The 23,125-nt window shown below is 49.4% G+C and overlaps 1 protein-coding gene across 2 annotated transcripts; it reads left to right on the top strand.

Annotated features, from left to right (window-relative positions):
• The first annotated feature begins 27 nt into the window (after positions 1–27).
• Positions 28–20,736, top strand: TOM1 (target of myb1 membrane trafficking protein). Of its 2 annotated transcripts, XM_054167995.1 has the most exons (16): positions 28–134; positions 7,498–7,582; positions 9,250–9,328; positions 9,468–9,617; positions 9,727–9,861; positions 10,115–10,261; positions 11,223–11,339; positions 11,787–11,920; positions 12,530–12,563; positions 13,147–13,252; positions 14,177–14,297; positions 16,656–16,731; positions 17,159–17,221; positions 18,914–18,973; positions 19,318–19,354; positions 19,448–20,736. In XM_054167995.1, exons 1-16 carry the CDS (start codon positions 83–85, stop codon positions 19,594–19,596), a joined length of 1,545 nt encoding a protein of 514 aa, XP_054023970.1. In that variant the 5' UTR covers positions 28–82; the 3' UTR covers positions 19,597–20,736. The 2 variants fall into 2 exon arrangements, with proteins under 2 accessions (XP_054023970.1, XP_054023971.1); XM_054167996.1 differs by lacking the exon at positions 17,159–17,221.
• Positions 20,737–23,125: the final 2,389 nt, after the last annotated feature.

Below are 23,125 nucleotides of genomic sequence, written 5' to 3'. Positions count from 1 at the left end.
GGCCGAGCGGGACCCGCCCCAGCCCGGCGCGCGAGTCACGTGAGAGGTCGCGGCGGCGTCAGCTGATCGCGGCGCGGCGGCGATGGACTTTCTGCTGGGGAACCCCTTCAGCTCCCCCGTAGGGCAGCGCATCGGTGAGCACCGCGGCCGCGCGCCTCCGCGACCCTCCCTGCCCACCCGCTCGCCCTCCCCTCACCGCGCCCCCGGCGGCGCTCGCACGCCCGCCGCCGGACCCCTTCCTCCGGCAAGCGGCAACCCCCGCCTCCGCGGCGGGACGGAGACGGCATTGACCAGTGAGGGGAGAGTCTCGCTTTGATTGACGGGCACTATCAACCAATGGCGGACGCGCAGCCGGAGGCGGCTTCGGAGGCGGCCCCACCGGCCAATCCGAGCATGAGGGGGTCTTTCGGTGGCAAGGAGAAGTTTTCTTATTTAAAGGGGCCGCAGAGCGGTGGTCTGAGCCACGCCCCCCAGTAGAGCCGAGGCCGGTGATTGGCTCGAGGCCATTCCCGCCTGCACCTCTCTGGGGGTTTCGCGGGGCAAGCGGGGTCCTATCAGGGGACGCAGCGGGGATCGCCGATTGGCGGGGTTCCAGCTGCAATGGACTGTCACATTCGGGGTGGGAAGGAGCCGCGCTCCCTCTGAGGTGACAGGGTGCCCTTGGGCAGTTACCTCTGCTCTGGAGGCTGCCCGGGGATAAGGGCTTTGGGCTGGCCTGGCCCTGTGCAGCACACCTGTATCCCACCTGAAGGATAAGCACTCTGGGCATGCCAGAGATAGCCGCTCACCCAGAACTTCCCAGCCTTGGTTCTGTGGAGAGCACCTCCGCTGCACCATGAGCCTCCTCACAGGGTTAAGTACCAGCTCCAGCAGTGAAATCAAGAGCAGGAACATAGTGTCCATTCTGTGACCTTGCAGGCCCATGGGCATGCAGTCTCTCTTAGTGCCTGTGGTCAGGTCAACTAGATGAACACAGGAAACAGACATAGTCTGAGAAAGTGGAGCAAAGAGGTGTTAGTTAGAACAAGGCCATCACCAGTTACATTGGCCTCAAAACAGAGATGCAGTTCTTAAAATACTTCAAGACTCTTGATATATTCTTGTTGTATTGTCTAAGTGTCTGCAAGTTGTTCTTGAAGGTTGATGTTGCCCATTTAAAATCCCCAGCTTGTACTACAGCCATTTTTAAGTTTATGTACTTGTTCACTTTTGCTTTTTGTCACCGATAGAGACCGTTTTTTCTTCACTGTGAACATCTGGTCCCTGATTCAGTAGGTTTTGGTGTGCTTGCGTGGGTGAATACACTGCTGTGGCTGGAGTGGGAAGGGAGAAAGCAGCTGCTTCCCTTTTATAACACTGCTTATTTTAGAGTAGACCCAAAGCACTGTCCAAATCACATGAATTTGGAGCACTGCACTGTGCCACTCTAGTGTTGGGACAAGATAGGTGAGATGCACTACAGCAAGTTGGGAGAAGAATCACCAGGGATGGTTTTCTGTAACTAAAACCTCCAGAGGATCTTTGACGTCTTCCTAGATGAATGTCACGTGTATCATGACTCTTTCCAGAAGATGCCATCTCCTGCCCTTTCCTTAATGAATGCTCTTTGATTCCTTCAGTGAATGCATCAGATACGTTTTTGTGTTTGGGTAGAGGCGATGTGAAGTTATCTTTAGATGTCAGAGATAATTTCCTGCTCTCTGGATCTTCTGATCAGTATAGTAGCCAGATTTTAAGTGAGTTCCCTCTGAGATTAAAGAAGGGATTTTGTTCAAGCAACAAACCAACAGCAAAGAAGAAGAAAAAAAGTATTTCAACAGTGTTGTCAAACAGGAGCTTTGACTCCTTAGTACCAGAGGCGTGACAGTAGAGAGATCTTAATGACTGGGGTTGATTTGGGTTATGAGAAAGAAACTCAGTGCGGAGGCTTGAAAGAACTGGTGGCTGGAAATATGTTTTCTCCTTTTGAACGTTGCCTATCAACATCCCGGGGACAGGGATAAGTGCTATCTTCCCTGTTTAATTTGAGACGCGGACATGACTAACCCAAACTCGTTTGGTAGGTCTGCAGCAGCTGCATGTTGAACCCAGGAGCCTGATCACCAAACCTGCACAGCGCTGCTGCTGCTTTGGGCTGTCTGCAAAAAGCTAATACTGTGTCCTTGTAAATTGCTTGGGTAAAGTCATGTGTGCCTGGTACAGCTTTTAAAGACTAAAATAGCTTTAGATGAAGGCTAAGGAATAAAAAAATCCTCTGTGGCACACTGCAGCGACGTTCTCAAATTCCTTCATTAAAGTTAATCTAGTAAGTCCCATTTATTTTGCTGACAAGGAAACTGGTGCTCAGATAATCTCAGTGATCTGTCACAGAGTGATTCATCTGCAGAGGAGTAGGTGTTCTAGCTTCTTACACCCAGTCCCAAAATTTAATCACAAAAGTTGCCTCTGTCCTGTTTTTGAACTGTGATGTTTCTTCCCAAGATGAATACAGACTTGTATGGGGCTTTTTGGTATTTGGTTTTGTGGTGTGGGTTGTTGGTTGTTTTAACACAGTACTTCTGACCAGTGGGGAAACATCCAAAGACTGCTGAAGCATCATAGTTTAGATTCCCTTCTCAAAAAGGAAATCCACTGCACCTCTATCTGGGAGCTAAGAGAAACTTCAAAATGGAAAATCTAATTTCAAGAAGGTGCTCTGAGTGAGAGAATGAAGAGGAAACCATGAATGCTGCCTCCTGACCCTGGAATTCTGAAATAACCAGTAATTAGAGCAACACCAAAAGAGACAGAGTGAGTTATTTCAGTGAGTGAGGACAGACAAGGAAGACAAGTAACGGTGTGGTACAGGGATTACCAGGACTTTTTATGTTTGGGAGTTGGTTTAAATATGAGAACAAGGAAAAGTTGAGACTGTACAGAAGGAACAGCTAAGAGAGGCTTTGGGGTGAAGAAGAGGGGCAAACAATACACATGATGCCAGAAAAATCCCAATGTCCATTTGGATCCTTCCTTGCAGGTGTCCCTGCACCCCTCTATGAGCTGGGACCGTGGGACTTGGTGGGTTCCTGTCAGAACCAGATGGGTCCCTGCAAGGTTGTGCTTCTCAAAAAGATGTTGCCTTGTCTTCTGTGTCCCTTCTGGAAGACAAGGAGAAAGGGGACCAATAAAAGAGTAGTTTGATCCTCAAAACTTTGAGCTGCATCGCAGGAAAGAAGCAGAAGTTCAGAGACCCAGATACCCACAAAACTATGTCAGCACAAATCTGTGTCCATCACCATCCTTGAATTAGGTTTGGAGCTGTACCTCTGCTCACTCTAAAAAGTGCCTTTCCCCCTCTGTCTTCGGAGGAGCAAATCAGCTAAGTGGTGGAGTCCCAACTGTGCTGGTGCTGAAGTTTCAAGGGAAGCAAAAGCATGAGGCTTAGCAAGGAGACTTTGTACAGAAAGCTGACTTGCACCAGGGGTTTTTGAATTGAAGAGAGGCTGGGAGAAAAGCCTCTTATGTTGCTTTCTGTGGAATCTGCACCATCTCATGCAGTGAAATGCTCATGCCCTCAGAACTGTTAAAATGGGTGAGAAGGTGCTTGATGTTTTACTAAGGAATTTAAAGACAGCATGACTGAGCACTGTAGGGATGCTGGTTAAGGGCTTGGCTTGGGGGAGGAACACACAGTCTGTGACGATCTATAGCAGAGCATGTCATTGGCAAAGGGTTGCTCAGCAGTGCCTGGCCAGTTATGGATGCTTCAGGTCTGTGATGGGGGGCAAAGAGAACAGAAGCCTGCAGTATCTTCTGTCCCCATCTCCTAAATTTCCTTGTGCTGTTGACTGTCCTGCCAGTGTGCAGTTGCAGGGATGGCTGGGATTGCCAACCCCACAGTGAGCTCTCACCTGCCATGAAGGCAGAGACAGGAAACCTGGAAAGAAGCAAAGCTGTGAAATTTACACATGTCATGAAGCAGTGTACAGCTCCATTATGTCAGTTATACCAAGCTCAGAGTTCTTTCTCAGCTGACAATTCCATATAACTTTTATCACCTAGTTACAGCCAGCAGGAGCATTCCAAATGCCAGGCAGGAAAAGAGCTGATGCTCTGGTTCAACCCATACCACAGTCCTCCATGGTTCTGGGTCGATCCAAGCAATTTGTGAGGCAGCAGGCTGGAATCAGACAAACCCCAATGCTGTCACACCCGAGGAGGCAGACAGGCTGCCAGAACAATGTGGCTTTGAAATGGCCCAGTGAAGGGCCTCCTGTACATTCAGTAGCCAGTTGTTTCCAAGCTTGGAGGGAGATGGCCCTCATATGCTCACTGATAACCTTGGTCAGGAGGGAATTCTCTGTGGCAGGTCAGGCTCAGCTCATTAGTGCGCAGAAATAACTCCTGCCTGGCGAGCCCTGCCAGGCGGGGTGCTAGGCAGGCAGCTGGGCACTGCCTCCTGTTCTCGCTGGTTTTAGGAGCTTGTCGCTGTCCCCAGCCATCCTCGGCTCATATTTCATGAGGGGCAGACAGCTCATGTGCTAATTACAGCTCGTGAAATGGGGCCAGCCACTCTGGTCCTTCATGTGACTAATGAATAGGCTTTGTTTGCTTCCCTTCTGCAGGCTTTAGTGAAAGGATAAACTTTAGGATTTCAGAGAAAACTCTGGCGTCTCTTACTAGGCTTGGAGAGTCCCTTGGTGCTTGGAAGCAAGCAGGGAGGATTAAAAATGCATTAGTTCCAGCTCTCCTTAGGCCAGCTAGGCCAGACCTTAGTCTGTACTGGATAAATTCAAGTGTTTTGTCCTTGGGAAATGCCTCATGGTCCCGTTCCTCTTTTCCATATGCCCTAGTACTTACTGCTCTTCCAGCTTTGTATTTTTTGAGCCTTTGTGCAGGATTATGGCAGGTTTGCTCCCTTCCTGCAGCTCTTCATTGAGCAGCCTGTGAACAGGAGTGATGGTAGCAGGATGAGCACAGCATTAGAACAGTGGGGTGGTGTGTGTCACTTCTGAGGAAGCCTCATTTTCCAATTGGTGGCCAGCCAGGTGAAGGAGCATGCACGGTTTGTTTGCATTCCTGCCTGCAAAGCAAACGTACTGGCTGACCTTGGCAGGGCTGATGTGTTTGGAGGAAAAGGGGTGGTGATGGGGAGCAGGTTATGGAGTGCCACCAAACACAGGGAAGCAAGGGAAGGGTGTTTGCAGCCCCAGTTCATGTTTGTGTGCAATGAAAATGAGGATGCAAAGAGCTGGGGAGACTTGAGCAGGAAGGACTTTTCTAAGATTCCATGACTAGATGATTAAAGGTAGTTTTGTTTCATCCTTGATTTCTTCTGTAGCTCACAGCTTCCCACCAGATTTGGCCCTGTTCCTGAGTTGTGGGTTGGGTTTTTTTTCCTTTCCATATGCTGTGTTTTTTCTTCAGGGGTGAGAAGAATGGACTTCCTTTCAGTAGAACGACCCTGTGTGACTGATTCATGTGCTTCATGGACAGAGGCAGCAAACAGCATAGAGAAACTTCTGCCCAGCCCACGTTTCAAACCAAAGTGTGTCATGAACAGGGGATGCTGAAGGAGAGTGCAAGTGAAGGTTGGCTTTGTGACCAGGCGTGCCAAGTCTGACCTGAGCTGCAGTGTGCCTGCCAGCAAGGCTGGCCGTGTGGTGTCCCAGAGCAGGAGGGAACCTGGAGCTCTGCTACTGTACCAAGTCCAGATCCCAAAGGAGCCCTTAAAGAAACAGTTTCTCCCTATGTATTACCACAGTGTCACTCATTCATTGGTATATGCCCTGGTGCACCAGACATGCCCCCTTGTAGCCCACAGCCACCACATCATCCAGTGCAATGCTACCTCCTGTGTCTCCCTGAGGAAGCTTAGATCTGTAAGAGACCAGGATTCCTATATAAAATTAACACTTAAAGTGACAGAAGTTCACCTGAATCAAGAGGCCTGTAGAATGTTACAGTAGCAGCCAGAAAGGTAGAGGAGCATCAAGGACGTTCTGCCACTCTTCCCTTGTTTGCTGTCTTCCATCTGGCTGTGGCCACAATGTAATCAGCATAATCACAGGGTAATCATTGCAGTCAACAGAAAAGGTGGTGGCTGGATTGTGATAAAATGCAGATAGGTAGCTCCATGCTGTGGTGTGCAATCTGTGGGAGGGATGTGTGTCTAAGAGGCTGCGTTACAAGCGCTGTGAATAGCTCTCTGCCTGACCCTTAAAAACAGGACATCCCAAAACATGATGGACGTGCAGGAGTTTAAAACATCTCCTTTTTTACTGTGTTATGGCCCTATCCCATTATTGTGTGAGCAGGCATTTGATTTCATTCTCACAAAGGGATCATTAGCTGCTGGGTCAAAAGAATGGGCCTCTCCAAAGGGGTAGAGTACCCACAACAGCAAGGGCCAGCTCCAGATTTTGCAGGGACAGCAGTTTTAAAAATGCAGGCACTTCTCTTTAGTACCCTGTTGGGCTCCTGAAGAGCACCTGGTAGGTGCTAAACCGGTCTGACTAGTTTTAATTCTCTTGCCCTAGTGATAAGTCAGGTATTTTATAGGATGAAAGAGATGGGAAGGATGGTTCTTGTCCTCATTTTGCCATCTGCTGTGTCTCTGTGTTTTCCCATGATCTGGAGAGTGCCTGCAGGGGTCCTGTCTGCCCCGCTGGCAGATCTCTTCCCCTCAGCCTCTGGTGGTGTCCCTGAACATATCAGTCAGTCAGCATAGCTAGGACCAGGACATGGCTGATTATAGGGTGGAGACACTGGTGCTCTCAGTAATAGCTGCTCCCAAATCTCTGCCTTGAATAACATCAAGGCTGACTGAGGAATTCCTAATTAAAGAGCACACAATCAAGAGCTGAAACAATATTGGTTTGACTTCAGCTTGCAGTCCACTTCTGTCCATACTCCTCAGAGGCCAGAAGTTCAGGGGAGAAACGTTAAATGAGAGAGAGCCCTGCTTTGGCTGTTTACATTTGCTGGTTTATTTTTGTAGGGCTCATGTGAAAAACAAACAAAACCCCACCAAAACTGGGGTGTTGGTGGGGTGGTGGTGTTTGATTCTTTGTCCTTGATTTGGCGCAAACCAATATTGGTGCCACTGACAGACTGCTTTCAGCATGAGCACATCAAACTCACAATTTCTGGCCCTGAAGCAACGGAGCAAATATGCCTCTTCTTCTGCAGCTGTGGAGCAGCAGTTATGCTGAGCCCTCTTCCTTCGCTTGCAGGACCCCAGAGATCACACTGTGTGCGATTGTGTGTTGGTAGCTTGGGTGGTGTGGGCAAAGTTGAGCAGCCACCCATTCCAGTGCCAGCCAGCCTTGTGCTTTGCAGTGGTGACACCTAGCGGGGAGCACTTGGTGGCCTGGACTTTGCAGCCGGATTCTCCTCCTAGTGTGTTGTGGTGGAAACCAGGGAAAAAGTGTCTGGTCACTGGGGTGTCTTGACAGCAGCTCGTGAAAGTGCCAGGGCTCCTCTTAGCCTCGCTGTGTCTTGGTTTCTGTTTTCCAGAGAAAGCTACAGATGGGTCCCTGCGGAGCGAGGACTGGGCTCTCAACATGGAGATCTGTGACATCATTAACGAGACTGAAGAAGGGTAAGGGAGCTGGCAGGGCTACACATCCAGTGGCAGGTCCCAGCACGCTCTGTAACACTGCATCCCTAGACTGCAGTGGTAGCATACACTGGTGGAGGTAATAGGATAGGCTTCCCCAAAGTGCCTTAGACAAGACTCTGCTAGGAGACCTAGAGACACAGCAAAGCTGTCAGAGCATCTGTTAGATGCCTCCCTGTAATCTTTGTGAGCACTGGGAGCCATTCAAACATGCCTTCAGGGTCTCCAGAGAAACCTTGATTCAAGCCAGGCTGCCTCCCCATCTCCCAAAGGCATATTTTCAGTTTTTCCACTTCGTTTTACTCCTCTCCTTTGGGAATGTAAAAATCCACAGGCTGGTGGCTGAGAAGGGAGGAAAACCTCAGGCTGCTATTCAGTCCGCTGACTGTGCAAGTCCTGCTGGGGTTCATTTCTCAGGTATTTTCCTGTTTGGTCACAAAGTGGGTGGGGGAGCCCTTGTATCCCTCTTCCTGCAGGGAGACATTTAGAAATCTGCCAGACCTGTTAACTCTGGGCTGGGGATTTACCAGTGAATTCAACTGGGACTACCTCTTCTCACAGTAAAGAAGTCAAGAGCATCATGTAAAAAAACCAGAAGGTGCTGCGTGGAATAAAGAATGTAGGTTTCACTCCTGCTGTCCTACCCCACCATGATGCTGACAGGATTGGCAAGCCTGGTTTTCAGCTTCACAGTTATATGAAAACAAAGTCAAACATCTTTACTCACAGATCTGTCACCACTTCTTTTCCTTGCTATCCCTATGGCACAAACACGCCTGCCTCTGCTCACAGTTCTCACTCCCAAGCTGAGGCCACTTGGTATTTCTGTTCTGGGCACCTGGTAACACAGCTGTACCCTCCTGGCATGGTGGGCTCTCCCATTTCTCTGCTAATGCTCATGCATTTCAGCCATCCTGCCTCATGGGCCAATTGCTGCTGCCTTCCTCCTTGCCTCAATGTCTCCATCCTACTCTTCTCCTTCAGTGTTGCTGCTCTTCCAGCCCAGCCTTTCCTCCTGTGCTCTGCCAGTGCACTTTGGTTCATTTTTGCCCTCTCACAAGAACATAGTGGGCTGAGACCACAGTGCTTCCCCCCCAAAGAATGGCTAAGGAGACACTGCTATACTACTGCTCTCTTGCCTACCTGCAATATAGGGAAGATTTTGCCACTGCATCCCCCCTCTTTTTTTAGCCTCCTTTCCTCCAGGGAAATACTGTTAAACAGCTTCTCTCCAAACAACACAGGGATTACTGCAGCTTGCTCTCCTTTCTATTTCTAACCCATGCCAAGATATTTTGTGGTCTCCTCCTCTTCAGTCTCTCTGCCATAAGATTTTGCTCTACCGCCCCCCAGCAGTGCTTTTACTCTGCTCTCTGTTGTGTCCTGTGCACCTTGAATTGTTGCAGACATCAGCACAGCAGCCTCCAATTTCAGTAACAGCACTCATTAGTAGGACCCCACTCCTCTTACAGAATCACAGGCAGAAGCTACTTTACCAGTTGTTGCTTCAAGCCATCCTGAAAACATGGTGGGGAAAGTCATCTTCTGAGTGTGAGGAATCCAGAAAGAGTGGCTGTTTAGCTTTGCTTCTCTGTGTATTGAACCTCTCAACCTTCTAACGATCTTTCTTCATATGATTTCTCCTGCAGGCCCAAAGATGCCTTCCGAGCCATTAAGAAGAGAATTGTAGGCAATAAGAACTTTCATGAAGTTATGCTGGCTTTGACGGTGAGTGGTCAGGTCTCTTCCTCAGCTTTGTGGTATCCTGTGGTATCCTGAGTCCCTGGCTGAAATGACACAAGTACCTAAAGCCAGCAAGGCAAGCACACATAGGCAGAGAAGGCCTAATGCTTCGTTGTCTTTGAAGGTCCTGGAGACGTGCGTCAAGAACTGTGGCCATCGCTTCCACGTCCTTGTGTCCAGCCAGGACTTTGTAGAAAGTGTCCTGGTGAGGACAATCCTGCCCAAGAACAATCCACCTGCCATAGTGCATGACAAGGTGCTGACCCTCATTCAGGTGAGCTGAGAATCAGTGCTCTGTGCCACTTGAGGGAGTGTTTGTCTTTAGGTGTCTGTACTAAGGCTGCTGTCAGTGACGATGGGCTGTACTACCTTCTTCTTCCCAGTCCTGGGCAGACGCCTTCCGCAGCTCACCAGACCTGACCGGTGTTGTCGCTGTCTATGAAGACCTGAGACGGAAGGGCCTGGAGTTCCCCATGACTGATCTGGACATGCTGTCACCCATCCACACACCACAGAGGGTATGGGAGCATTACTAAAGGGGAGGTTGTTGGTCAGCTGCCATTGTGGGGCTATGAAGTGACTTCAGGAACTCTAGCTTGTATTTAGAAGGCTTCTGGGGAGTGAGAAGCTCCAGGACAGCCTGTTTGCTGGAAGAGCTATTGAAAACACATACAGAGTTCCCATCAACATTTCTCTCCTAATTGCACTGCCCTTTCAGCTATGAATGTCTGACATCTCCTTCTCTCTGATTTTTCCCACCTTTGTCTGTAGACTGTGTACAGCTCTAACTCCCAGTCAGGACAGAACTCACCTGTGGTCAACTCACCTCAGCAGATGGAGTCCATCCTCCACCCTGTCACCCTGCCCACTGGGAAGGGAACATCCAGTGACTCTCCCATCACACCCACACCAGAGCAGGTGAGTTGGACCTGTGCCTGGTAATGCTGCTGATTCTTCCTGCATTTGGTGGCTGTTTCACAAACACTGTTCTGGGACTGCTGTCCTGGTCATTTCCCAGCCTCTCTCCTCAGGAAGCTGTTCCTCTAAAGTACAGTCCCTTGAGAGCTCCCCAGAGCTCCATTGTGGTCACAGTGATGAGCTGGGATACCACAAGCACCGAGTGATTGGTTATGTTTTCCTAAGACAGGGCAGGTAGATGGAAGATCTCCTGGCTATAGGGAATTGGGAAACTGAGGCACAGAGATTTGGGGCTTTGTAGTGCAGCAGAAGCTTAATTGATGTCTTATCATCTTTGTTTATCCTGCTGGACTGCTGACTGTATATGAATCAATGCTGTCTGACTGTGGTTTCCAAAAGCCAGGCCTTTCACACTTGTTTCCTCTCCCTGACTTCCTACAACACCAAGTTCAGCACCAAACCTCCAGCAGTCAGTGAGTTGCATGCCTTGGCAGAACAGAAGGTAGAAACCCTTCTCAAGAGGCTCATTAGCATCTTGTGAAACCAGAGAGATAAAGCTTCAACTGCACACTTGGCCAAGGCTCACCTTTTGAATGGGAATTCATTTTCTTGCTCCACTTTGGAAATGAAATTATTTGAGTGGCTGCCACATGGGAGCTGCTAGCTAGGGAGAGATGTGATTCATAACAGCAGCTTGTGCTGGCTATTAAAAATCAAGGCTAGGCTAGTGGCCAAAGATCTCAGGTGAGGGCCTGGCATCTGTTACTAGCAAATGAACCTGATGGTAAGTAATGGAGCTTCTTTCTGCTGGGAGCTCCCAAGAGCCCAACTGAGTGCTGACAAATGAGCTCCTCAGCAGCCATTCCCTTTGACACATATGTGATGCACTGCCATTCAGAGCTACTTCATCTGTCCCTGCAGCCTTCTCAGGCAGAGCTGTCACTTCCCCTCCCATTTGCAGGTCACGAAGCTGCGCAGTGAGCTGGAAGTGGTGAATGGAAATGTGAAGGTCATGTCAGAGATGTTGACAGAGCTGGTGCCATCCCAGGCTGAACCTTCTGATCTGGAGCTGCTGCATGTAAGGAATGCTTTCACCAAGGAGGGCTGGCATGTGCAGCTTGATTTAGCAATGACTTGATGGACTGAGGCATGACACATGCCAGGCATGGGGAACAATTACACTGCACAGTTTAATGTGGGGTTTATTAGGGTGTGACGGAATAAGAGACATAGGGAAGGCAGAGTTTCAAAGGCCAAGGGAAGTTGCACTACTGTGGCTGGAATGAGCCCACATGAGGACTCGTAGTCACCAAGGGCCTTTCTTTCTGGGTGATGTGCTACAGACAATTATTGTCTGTAAAGCTCAGGCAGAGTTTACTTCTTACTCTAGTATCTGTTGCCAACCAACTCTTGCTGATAGACCCCAGTAGCCTCTGGGGTATCTCTGTCCCAGTCAGACTTCTAGAATCTGTGAGTGCTCAGCCTTAGCCTGGCCATAGTGGTAACTTCTCCTTGCTGTGAGCAGGAGCTGAATCGGACATGCAGAGCCATGCAGCAGCGTGTGCTGGAGTTGATTCCTCGTGTCCTCCACGAACAACTCACTGAAGAGCTGCTCATCATCAACGACAACCTCAACAATGTGTTTCTGCGCCATGAAAGGTACCTGTCTCCTTCCTTCTCTGTTCTGTTCTTCCACAAGGCCCCTTGAAGGCCTTCTACCTCACCCTTTTGATCTGCCCATGAGTATAATGCTCAAGATGTATCAGCCTGTATCATCCATCTTGGAGAACAAATTCCACTGTTGCTGATGTATTCCTGTCCCTTCAAAACTGCTGTGTAAGTAATGGATGGAATATAAAGACATCCCTGTGGCATAAGCTGGAAGAACAAGGAGGGAGCTGCATGAAAATACTTGGTTTTCTAGCTCTGAGGCAGAAAGGACCCACACATTTTTTCCCTATATTTCATAAAACCCATCTCTTAAGCTAGGATGAATTCTGGATAATTTAGTCCCTGTGTCTGTAGAGAGAGCTGGGTTTGAAGTAGCTCTAGAGGATCACAAAAAACTTCTTCACGCCATCTCTGAGGAGGCATCAACTCTGTGGGTCCTGTTGTTGTGTCTTTGAGGGAGAATTGGACCCTGAGTCAGGGTTCACTTTTCCCAGCACATAGGAAAGGGCAAACTGTGCCAAGCCCTAAAAGAAATCTCTTGTCCTGTGAATGAAGAAGCACACACTACTGAAAGGCATCCTGTCATCTTTCTTGCAGGTTCGAGCGTCTTCGGACAGGACAGCCTGTTAAGGTAACTCAGAGAAACTTCACCTCTGCGCAGCTTGATTTGCATCCTGCAGGTCCAGGAGTGTCCTGCTGCAGTGAGGCTTAGTCTGCCCCACTTACAAGCTGTAGACTTTGCTCTTCTGGCCCAGCTGCACCAGGCCACACTGGTGTGCAGGACACTCCAGTTACCACTGCTAGCCTCTCCCTCCATGCCAGTGGGAGCCTTTCTCTCACCCCAAAAGCAAGAGCAGATCAGCAGCAGTTCATGCTTTTCTTCTATTGAAGGATGAGAGGACCAAGTACCTTATGAGCCTCCCTTTGTCCTCTGAGCATTGCCCTGTCCTCTGAACCAACACTTACCCTATTTACTGATGCCCAGCAGAACTGAGAGGCTGGCTACCAAGGGATGATCTGCCCCAGGACGCTATTCCCAGCCAGTTCTGTTTGCCATCCTCCTTCTCACAAGGAAAGGCTTCACAGCTGATGTCTTTTGATGAGTACAGAAGGGCTTCCCTCTCCAGTGTTCATGAGCTGGGACTGAAGGGTTGGTGTGTTGGGCTTCAGAAACCCTACCTTCTTTTGTTGTTGTTTGTTTTTTTCCTCCAAAGGCACCAAATGAGGCAGAAAACAGCTTGATTGACCTGGGGCCCAGTGCTCCTGCAGTGAAGCAGCCTGAAGTCACCAACAACCTCTCCTCTCAGCTGGCTGGAATGAGTATGCTGCCATGCAGTTTTCCCCTCAGTCCTTCTTTGCTCCTCTGGGAATCCTTTAATGTCCTTGAATCATCTCCCAAACTTACTTAGTCTCATTCATAAAGTAACCTAGAGAAATAGGGTGTATTATAAACTAATAAACATAGGAAGGCATATGTCCACACCTCATGCAGGAGGAAGATGTAGCTCAAGAAGGACCTCAGCAATAGGCTGTGGCTAAGGACTGGGCCTTTCAGCAAAACAGGGGAGAAAGTTGCTCCCTCTGCAATGCCTAGCAGCAGTGCAGCAGCCTGTGTGGTGTCAGGGTGACCATTGTGGTTTGGGAGAAGAGAAGCAGCTGAGCTGTTCTACAAATGCAGCCATGAATATCTTGGGCTCTGAACCTAGGATTTGACAGGTTGTTTACTCAGCCTGAGAGTTCTTCAAGGCATACCAACAGCCGACATAGATAGCACTGGCTGAAGCTGTTGCTACCTGTGAGCACATCCGGTACTGCGTGGATGCAGCTACAGAAAACTGGCAAAGCTGTTTTTACAGCCAAACCAATTAAGATATTTTTCAAGCCAGAGTTTTTCAGATTATGCCTGCATCATGAAAATCCACTCATCTGTCTCAGAGGCTCTTGCCCAGAGCATGTCCCTGTCTGAAACGGTCAGGAACATCTAACCTTCAGCATCAGTGGATTGATGTTGCTGCTGCTGCTGCCTGAGACTGAGCTAAAAATATCTGCTGAGCAGTCAAACAAGCTGCTTTTGTGACTTCACCCGTGACAGTGCACACACACACATAGACCATGCTGCAGCTGAGGGGCAGGATACAGGAGTGGGCCTAGAGCAGTTTAGCCTGTCCACCCGTCACCCTTCAAGCCCATGACCCTCCATGTGCTGCTCTGTGCTACCTGCTCATCCTGCTCTCTTTCCCACAGACCTGGGTTCAAGCAGCATCAGTGCAGGGCCACGCACCCTCAACACCTCTGGCAAGCTGGAAGAAGAGTTTGATATGTTTGCTCTGACCCGTGGCAGCTCGCTGGCTGAGCAGCGCAAAGAGTGAGTGTAGCAGCCCAGCTGTCCTGTCCTGCCCTCTGGCAAGGGGCAGCTGGGGCTGTGTACCCAACCAGCAGTACTTCCCACAATGTCTCCCAGGAGGATGTGACAGAAATGCACACTCCTGACACAGAGTGTTTGTAGGATGTGTTTCCAAGTCGTTCCTGCTGCCTTCACAGTGTTCTCCTGGACATGGGGAGAAGGAAGTGATCTCTGTGTGCTAGGGAGACTCAGTGGAGATGAAAGCATGGGGGAGGACTGGCTGAATTTCTTTGTCTCTGAACTCATTGTGCCCTCTCTGGGGTGCTGTTGAATTTGGGAATTGCTGAATATCAATACAGCCTAATGGGCAGAGTATTGAAGTGGGGCACAGGAAGTATGCAGTCAATTGCTGCTTGCCAGGCAGGGCACTGCTCTGTGCCTCAGCTTCCCTGTGGGTAAGTGGGACTGATACTTCTTCCTCCATAGTATGTGAAGTGTTGACTCTCCATAGTACTGGGTGAACTGAAGAAGTTTCTTCCCTAGTGCAACGAGTGGATTATTGAATCTTAGCCCTGGGAGGAGCCCACTGTACTGACCAGATCCCTTTGGTTGGAGAGTCTGGCTACTTTGTTATACATTGTTTTGCTGTCAGAGGGCTTCTACTGCTCTCCATCAGCTGCCAAGCAGTAGAGCCCACAGACTGATGGCTGCCTCCAGCCCTCAAAGACCTATGCTCCTGATCTGCAGCCACTGGAATACCTTGTTCTGCAGTTGGGCAGCAGCATGTTATGGTCTCTTAAAGAGGTCTCCTTTCATTCCTCTTCCTCAGGCCACTTCTGGTAAAAATGGTGGGGAAACTTATGGCCTTAGACAGTAGATGTGTTTTGCCCACAGGTTTGCCCACCACTTTCCCATAGGGTGTGCTGCCTGAGGGCAGAAGCAGTCTGGGACAAAAACACTGGAGCCAACAGCACCCAATCTGGGGCTGAAATCTGAGCCACTGGTATGTGCTCAGTGATGGAGGCTGAGGGAGATCTGGGCCGGGGTGGAATCATATCTTTTCCATGGTGGTGCAATCCTCACAGGCTGTGGCTTGTGATCTCTGCACAAGTAAGACATCTATTTATTCCTCACTAACCTCCATCTGCCTGCACTTGCACTCCTGCCAGGTAGCCTCTACTTTCACTGGCTCAGGTTTCCCATATCACTCACCAGCCGCTGCTCTCAGTGTCTGTCAGTTTCAACAGACCCATTACCCTTCCGCTTCTGGACAGGACCTGCAGGCAGGAGACAGACACAGCCAGTGGGGTTTGTTCCTGACCCCCTTGTGCTTCATGTGTGTCTCAGGAAAGCAGTGCTTGAAACATCTCAAGCCTTTCCTGCCATTCTTCCTCATCAGTGGCATGATAGCAGCGCTGTACTTCATCCTCGATGCCATTGTCCACAGTGGGCCCTTCACTGATGAGCACTTCTTTGAAAAGTTTGAGCGCCGGTGGCCCAAGCCCCTGGCCCCCAGCAGAAACAACTCCACTTGATGGTGTGATGGATCTGCAGAAAAGGGCCCTGGAGCAGCTGGAGAGCAGACATTTGGAGAGTGTCTGGGAGAGGCTTCATTCTTCCAGCATGGACAGACTTTTTTCACCACTCTGCGTGGATCAAATGGTGATATGTGGCATTAGCATGTGTTGTAACGGTCTAGAGGGGACACAGGAATGGGTGAGGGAGATCATGGGTGATATGTGTCTCTGTGTGGAAAGAGGTTGCTGTAATGGTGCACTGGGAGACCTTGAAGCACCATTAGGCTCTTCTGAATATCCATTTTCACCTCCCATGTAACATAAAGCTGTGAGTCTCTGCCACCATCATTTCTTGAGCAGTATCACTTTAAGAGATTTTTTTTAGCTGTGCTTGTGTCTGTGAAGGTAGATAAGTAAGGCTTGTTGCTCAAGTCCTTTCTAAAGTAGCTGTAATCTTCTGGTCAGTCTGTGTTAGTTGCCTCTTCTGCAGTCATCCTCAGAGAAGTGTCATGAGTGATGTGCCATGACACCATGAGTGTCATTGTTGATACACCTAGCTCTGTAAGTCTATGTTCTCCTCTGTTGGATGGTTGTCTTCATAAGATGCCTTGTGTTCCTCCTGTTGTGTGCCAGGGCTGACCTGTGGTATCCCAAAGTGATGTTGCAGTGAGTAGCTCACTCTGTTTTGTGGTCATCTACACCTTCAGTAGGTGTTTTGCACACCTTTCTAGAAGCTCTTGGGAGCAGAATGACAAGAGGTGAAAAGTTGTGCAGTTGGAAGCACTGAATATATGTTTAGGAGTTCCTGCTTCACTCTTAGGCATCTCATCAGCCTGTGTGTTATCTGACTGCATGCTTTCAGGGTAAAGTACGAAGATCCCCAAGCCTCCAAAGGACTTGCTGGTGCCCTGGATGCCCGGCAGCAGAACACAGGAGCGGTAAGTTGGCCACAGAGCTTTTAGTGCATCACTAGGAATGAAAGTCTCCTCCTTGCTCACTAACACAATTAATGTGCAGTCTGTTGGAAAAAATCAAGTGCATAACATGATAATAACTCCCAGTCTCCACCAGCCTGCATTTCCTACCTGGGGTACAGATCTCATTCTTTAAACCCCAGAGGTGGGGAACTATGTGAAGTCTGGAGTTAATTCAGTCAGTAACAGGATGGCCTCCTTAGATCTCGAGGGAACTTTCCACCTGCAAATATATGTTTAATTCCTTTTCAGCAGGTTTCCAAGTCCAGCTGCCTTCTCTCTGCAATCAGAGAAGTAGGCTAGAGTGTTCTTTTCCCAACCCTTAACCCACTGTGTCCTCTCTCCCTTACTCTGTGATAGCAGCTTTCAGTGCAGACTCTTTCTCGACTAGGGGGAGTCTGGTGCCTCCAGTGATGGAGCCCAACTGACTAAGTGGATGATGCGGCAAGGAATGGTGAGATCGTGGAGCACCAGCAGGGGGGGAAAGAGGCTGGGGCTGATGAACTCGAGGTGGCGCTGGCACAACATGTGAGAATGCACAGCAGACATCAACAGAAACAGCAAACTGAAATGGAGCAACCTTGGTCTGGGCCAGTGGTGAAGACCAGGGTTGGGAAGGAAGCAGGCAGAACACCAGTTCTTCCTCAAGTAAACATGTCTGTAGGAAGAAATCCTAGGAGCTCTGAGGCCAAGAGAACATATGCCAGTCTTGAACTAGATGAGGGTCTGGTTTGGAATGGGTGTCTGGGCAAAGGTAATAGCCAGTGGCATCATGAAGAAGGCTGCTGTCATTCATTCTGCCTTGCAGCCTCTCTTGCTCCACATAAGCTGCCCCATTTGGAGGCAAACACACTCTGGCTTTTACCCTGTTCAAAGTCTCCTCCTCTGGCTAAAGTGATTGACCCTTCAGGCTGTTGAATTTGGTCTTTTGGCAGCAGGAATTCCTGCAATTACATCCCCTCAGGTACACTGAGGCTTTGACACGCTCCCAGGTCTGAAGCTTGTTAGCCTGTCTTCCTGAAATGGGCACTGCCCAGACTGATGATGTCTGCTCTAGGAAGGTTCTCCACATGCTGTCCAGTGGGCTTGAATGCACTTCTACCCCAAAGAGTTCCTCTCTGGGTAGACAAAGCCAGCCAGCTTTGAAACCTGCTTAATCTCACAGACCCTCTTCCATGCCCATTCTTTCCTCTGCCAGCTGTGTTAACTATCTGAACCTGATCTCTGGTCTGGGGAAATCTGCCTGTCCTTGATAAGAAGGGGTCGTGCTTTCCCTTGGTCTTGAGAGCAAGGGACCTGTACATCATAGGAGGCTAATAAACAAATTCCCACAAATACCCTCTTGCACTTCTGCTTGTGGAGCCTCCAGCAAGGGCTGCTGTTTGCTCAGCTTTGTTCAGAAGTTTGTGACTGGAAAATGCTCTGGGGTTTTGAAGTGGACCTGGTTTCCGTCAGGGCTATCTCTGTCCACTAGGAAGGAGCCTGTTTGCTGCTTAAATTGGCCAGGGACATGAAGTCATCTGAGCTAGCCCTGGCCCTCCTACTAGAAGTAAAATGTAATTGCAGGGGATTTTCTTTCTGATGGGTCTGTTTCTGTAATTTGATGAGATGTAAAATCCTGCTGTGCTCCGTGATTCTCCTGCCAGATAATCACTTCTTGGCAGGTGTCTTTCCTCCTTAATGCCAAACCTGCCATACCCAATATCTGCATCATTGCAGACTTTGCCATCAGGCTGTCCCTGGTTTGTTGAAGGGAGGAGGTGTGGAGAAAAGCATGTCTCTTGTTCCATGGTTGCCTAACACAAGCAGTCAGCTTGCACTATGAGTCCTCACCAAAACGGAAAGCCTGGTCCTGTCTTCATACCCCAAAGCCAAGCACCAGCTGCTTTTAACGGCACGCGTTCTGGAAACTCTGCCCACGTGTCTGGGTGGGGATGGGCCAGAGAAAGCAGGTGAGCGGTGGCATTGGTAGCTGGGAGAGCTTTGCAGTGGCACTGGTTGAATTTGGAAGGACCTGAATGGTGGAGTGAGAGGGTTAGCTTTTGGGTTGGGCTGTTGGTTTGATTTGGGATTATTTTGGCAGAGTGTGTTTCCTGGAACATCCTCTCCTTTCGTGGCCTCATCACTCTTTTCACTTGTGTCCTAGATGCCGGTTCCCCAAGCCAATTTCATGGAAGACATAGAAAAGTGGCTCTCCACTGATGTGGTAAGTGAGGGGCTGCTTTTATGGAGACAGCAGCCTTGCCAGAGTTGTCCGCAGGGATGGATTTTAGGCAGTGCATAACAACTCTGGAACTGCTGAATGTGTGGCACTGGCTGCGCAGAGGGAACAGGGGAGGACCAGCTGAGGTCACAGGTATACCACAGCAGTATAATTAGCCTTCTGGGAGGCATAGCTAATGAACTGAGGCTCAGGGCCACTCTAACATGTCTGTATGGCAGACGTAGGAAAAGTGCTATCAGGTCTCTCTCTCTATTCCAACAAAAAAAGGTATCTGTGGAGTTGCCTTTGGATACATTGCTTCTAACCCTGCTCTTCTCCTTCCTTAGGGAGAGTCAGAGGATGCAAAAGGAGTCACCAGTGAAGGTAAGGTTTGCCAGCCAACACCCTTCTCCACCTAGCAGCACCTTGGCTCTTCCACAAACCTCCTTCCTAGCTAATGCTCTTCTCTTGCCCCAGAGTTTGACAAGTTTCTGGAAGAGCGAGCAAAAGTTGCAGACCGGCTACCTAGCTTGTCCAGCTCCTTAGCAGGGACGTCCGTCTCCCCTCCTGCTGCCAGCCATCACCGGAAGCAAGCAAAGGAAGATGATGCTATGTTTGCCTTGTGAATGCTATGGACTGGTGTGCTGTGGAACAAGAGGCTGTGTGTGTTGTTTTACTTGCCTCCAAGCAGGGGCTAGCAGAGGAAGGACTCTGTCCCCTTCCTTCACTTTATTCCTGTTTTCCCTTTGAGTTGTTTTTAAGTTGCTTTCAGTTGTTGTGTTTAGGGATGTCACACCATAGACTTGTGAAGGGGGTTTCAAAGCTGCTAAAGAATGTGGGCGCTTTTTTGGTACAGTATAGGCTAAGCTGAAGCTCCCCATCCTCCTCTCCACTGAGGTAATTAGAGATCTTGTCCAAGAAACAGGAGAGGCTGCAGTCTGCTGCTGAAATCATTCCCGCCTGCCTCTTTTCTCACCTCATCCCTAGAAGAGATCTCCAGAGATCTCCAGTCCTCTGCCTGCCACTGTTATACTGGATAGCATGGGGATGCAAAGCATTGCAAGTGGCAGAGGAACTCTAATGGCAGAGGGGCCCCATTGCTCTAGTCTCTCTTGCACAAGTGCTTGTGGTATGCAACACCTTCCCACTCACAGCCCCTTCTTTTCTTCTTCCTTTCCTCCCCCTTGCCATTGGTTCATCCAGAATCCTGCCCACAGCCTGAATGTCTGTTACAAGACCCCCAGTTACCAAAGCTGCCAGCTGCACACAGCTATGAGCAGTACCTCAGACTGAAGGAGTTGTCTGCCATGGGCTAGGAAGTGCCTTCAGCCACCTCTCTGCAGTTGATTTAATTCTCCATTTATTAGATTTTTCTCCTCTCTTTCCCCAATGTGATCCCACCTCCCCCTCTTGCTTCCACTGCTGCCTTCCACCACGTTGTGCCACAGTGTGGGAAGTCTCCCTGAGTTTCTGATCAGACCAATGCTATGGACTCCCTCAGGGTAGCTGTGTGTGCTGGGGCCACAGAACTGTGTTCCCTACAGCAGGAGGCCCTTAGGCTCGTACTGGTGCATTGGCAAGAACGTGCTGTTGCTGGGGTGGCTTGTTCAGCTGGTGAGCACAGAGGTGAAGTGAGACATCAGTCATCTCATGCCAGCCAACAACCCTGCAGCAGCCAGGAATCACAGAATCATAAAATGGTTTGAGCTGGGTGGGACCTTAAAGACTACCTAGTTCCAGCCCCTTGCTGTGTGCAGGGACTCCGTCCACTGGGCTGCTCACAACCCCACCCAACCTGCGGCCTTGGACACTTCCATGGATGGGGCACCCACAGCTTCTCTGGGCAACCTATTCCAGTAGCTCATCATCCTCATGGTACCTTCTTTCAGTTTAAAACCATTACTCCTCTTCCAGTCACTACACTCCCTCTAAACAGTTCGTCCCTGTCTTTCCTGTAGGCCCCCTTTAAGTACTGGAAGGCCACTATAAGGTCTCCCCAGGCCTTCTCCTTTGCACATGGGGACAAAAACCCTTTTAAGCAAACTGCACATTCTGCCCACTTGTAAAAGGCAGCCAGGGAGGATGGTTCCAAGCCCAGGGCTCCTGCTTGTGGGATTTCTTATTTGTGTGGGAGAGTTACCTTTTTCTATTGCATATTAAAGGAGCAAAATCATGAGTCTTCCTCTCTTGAAGCTGTGTGTGTGCTGCCAGTGCTGGTGAAGGGAGGGGAGGACCATGTTGGGGAGGAGAGGGGAGCAGCCACATTTGCTTTTCATGGAAGGGCACAGGCACTGTGTCACTGGGATGAGGCACAGTATGGGGGCTGAGGGTGCTGCAAGTCAAGGCAGGTGCTCAATGCTTTTTAGCATAGACTTCTGGGAAGGTGACTACAGCCCATCTCAAAATAGTAAGAGGGTGATCTAACAGCTTTCCCTCTCTGCCTTGTCACCAGATCTGAATACCCACTTCCCAGCCCTTGAAGACATGGGAGACATAGAGTTGCTATGAAAGGACTCTGGTATCCACAGGGCATCCTCAGTTATCCTCATGCCATCCCCTGATGTCCAGCTGAGTGGAAGGATTCTTAAAGGCAGTCAAATAAGTATCATCTGAGCCCTTGACTTGTAGGAAGGAGTTAAATTAGCTGAAGATGCCCAAACCTCAGCACTCCATCTCCCTGTGCCTGCACTGCAGTCTCAGCTGTACCAAGCTCAGGCAGAGGCTTGAGGATAAGGGCTGTGAGCAAAGCTGGTCTGCAGCTGGTGACAGTGGGGCTGCAAATAGCAGGGTGCTGTTTCCTCCTCTGTCAGCAGTTCTGGAATAGGAGGAGGTTTTGTGTCTTCTTCATCTTTCCAAGATGGACAGCACATCCTTGGACAGTTTGTCCCTTGGAAAAATGAATCACCATTTTCAATTCCACTGCATTCCCAATGCCTCAGGGAGGAACTGAGGGAAGACCTCCCTCCTTTCTGAACTAAGTGGTTTTGTATATTTACTATCAGCCTCTTTAAGCAGCAGTTCTCAAACCAGGGTCTGTATGCTGTCTTCTAGAGGTGATGGGGAGGGAAAAGCCCAGCTCAATGAGCCTGAAATTAAGCTAGTCCTGCCCCATCTTGGTCCTTTGAACTCCATGTTCCTGCCTCAGTGAGTGCTTAAGGCTCTTGGTGCCTCTGGCTCCCTCTGTGCATTGCCTGTGGCTTCTGCAAGAGAAACAGAGCCATCCCTGAACGTATACTCTGTGCACAGGACATTCAAGGTCTTCCTTGCTGCCACTGGGATGCCCGAAGTGCACCTCAGCGTAGGAATCCCTTCTCCACCTGCACCTCACTTTTCTTTCCCAGACATCCAGCACAGGAGCTGGCAAAGCCAAGAGGGAACCATTCCCACGGAAGACTTAGGCACAGCAGAAGCAGCTTGCTGCTATTTTCATCGTGGGGTGAACAGGTGGGAAAGGTCATTTGGTGGCTTGCCAGTTTGAAGCAATGACTGACAGGTGAAAATTAATAAGGGTGCAGCTTGTGACCTCTGGGCAAGTCTGTCTCCTCCCCACCGTACAGCCAACCGTGGTCACAGCACTCTTCACTGTGGGCCACTCAGCACAGACGCTTCTCCTACGGGAATGACGCAGCTTTCTGTCCAAGCAACTGAAAATATGGAGAATAGGGTCAAGGGTATGGAATCTTTCCATGCCCGAATTAGTACTTTCTTACTTGTTATGGATCATACCAATAATAGCTTGAATCATTTTTTTTATGGTTTCTTTTGAGGAGGAACTTAGAGAAAAAAATCCTGCCGGGTCTGCAAGGGATCATTTTAAGTAGAGGCCAGGTGGTTTACACTGGGGGGGGGGGGGAAATGCTTTATGATCGTGAAAGAAAAATAATGACACCATTATAAAGAATTCCTTTAAATATGTTTTTGACTTCTGAAAGTGTTTCTAATGTTGCCCTTTTAAAACGCAATAACGCTGCCTGCTCACTTCTCACCACCAGATGGCTGTGGTCCCTCAGGCACACAGCCGGAGCCCCACCAACTGCAGAGGATAGCTTCTCCCTTCGCGGTGACCTGTGTAGCAAGAGACCCAATCAGTAGAAACAAAACAACAAAGTTTTTCCTTATTCTAAGTATTATGCTGCAACCATTAGCCCGGTGCAG

The sequence above is a fragment of the Dryobates pubescens genome, chromosome 15 (assembly GCF_014839835.1).
Source record: "Dryobates pubescens isolate bDryPub1 chromosome 15, bDryPub1.pri, whole genome shotgun sequence".
In the NCBI taxonomy this organism is placed as follows: Eukaryota; Metazoa; Chordata; class Aves; order Piciformes; family Picidae; genus Dryobates; species Dryobates pubescens.
The sequence above is the reverse complement of the archived record's forward strand: the minus strand, read 5'-3'. Positions and strand labels throughout refer to the sequence as shown.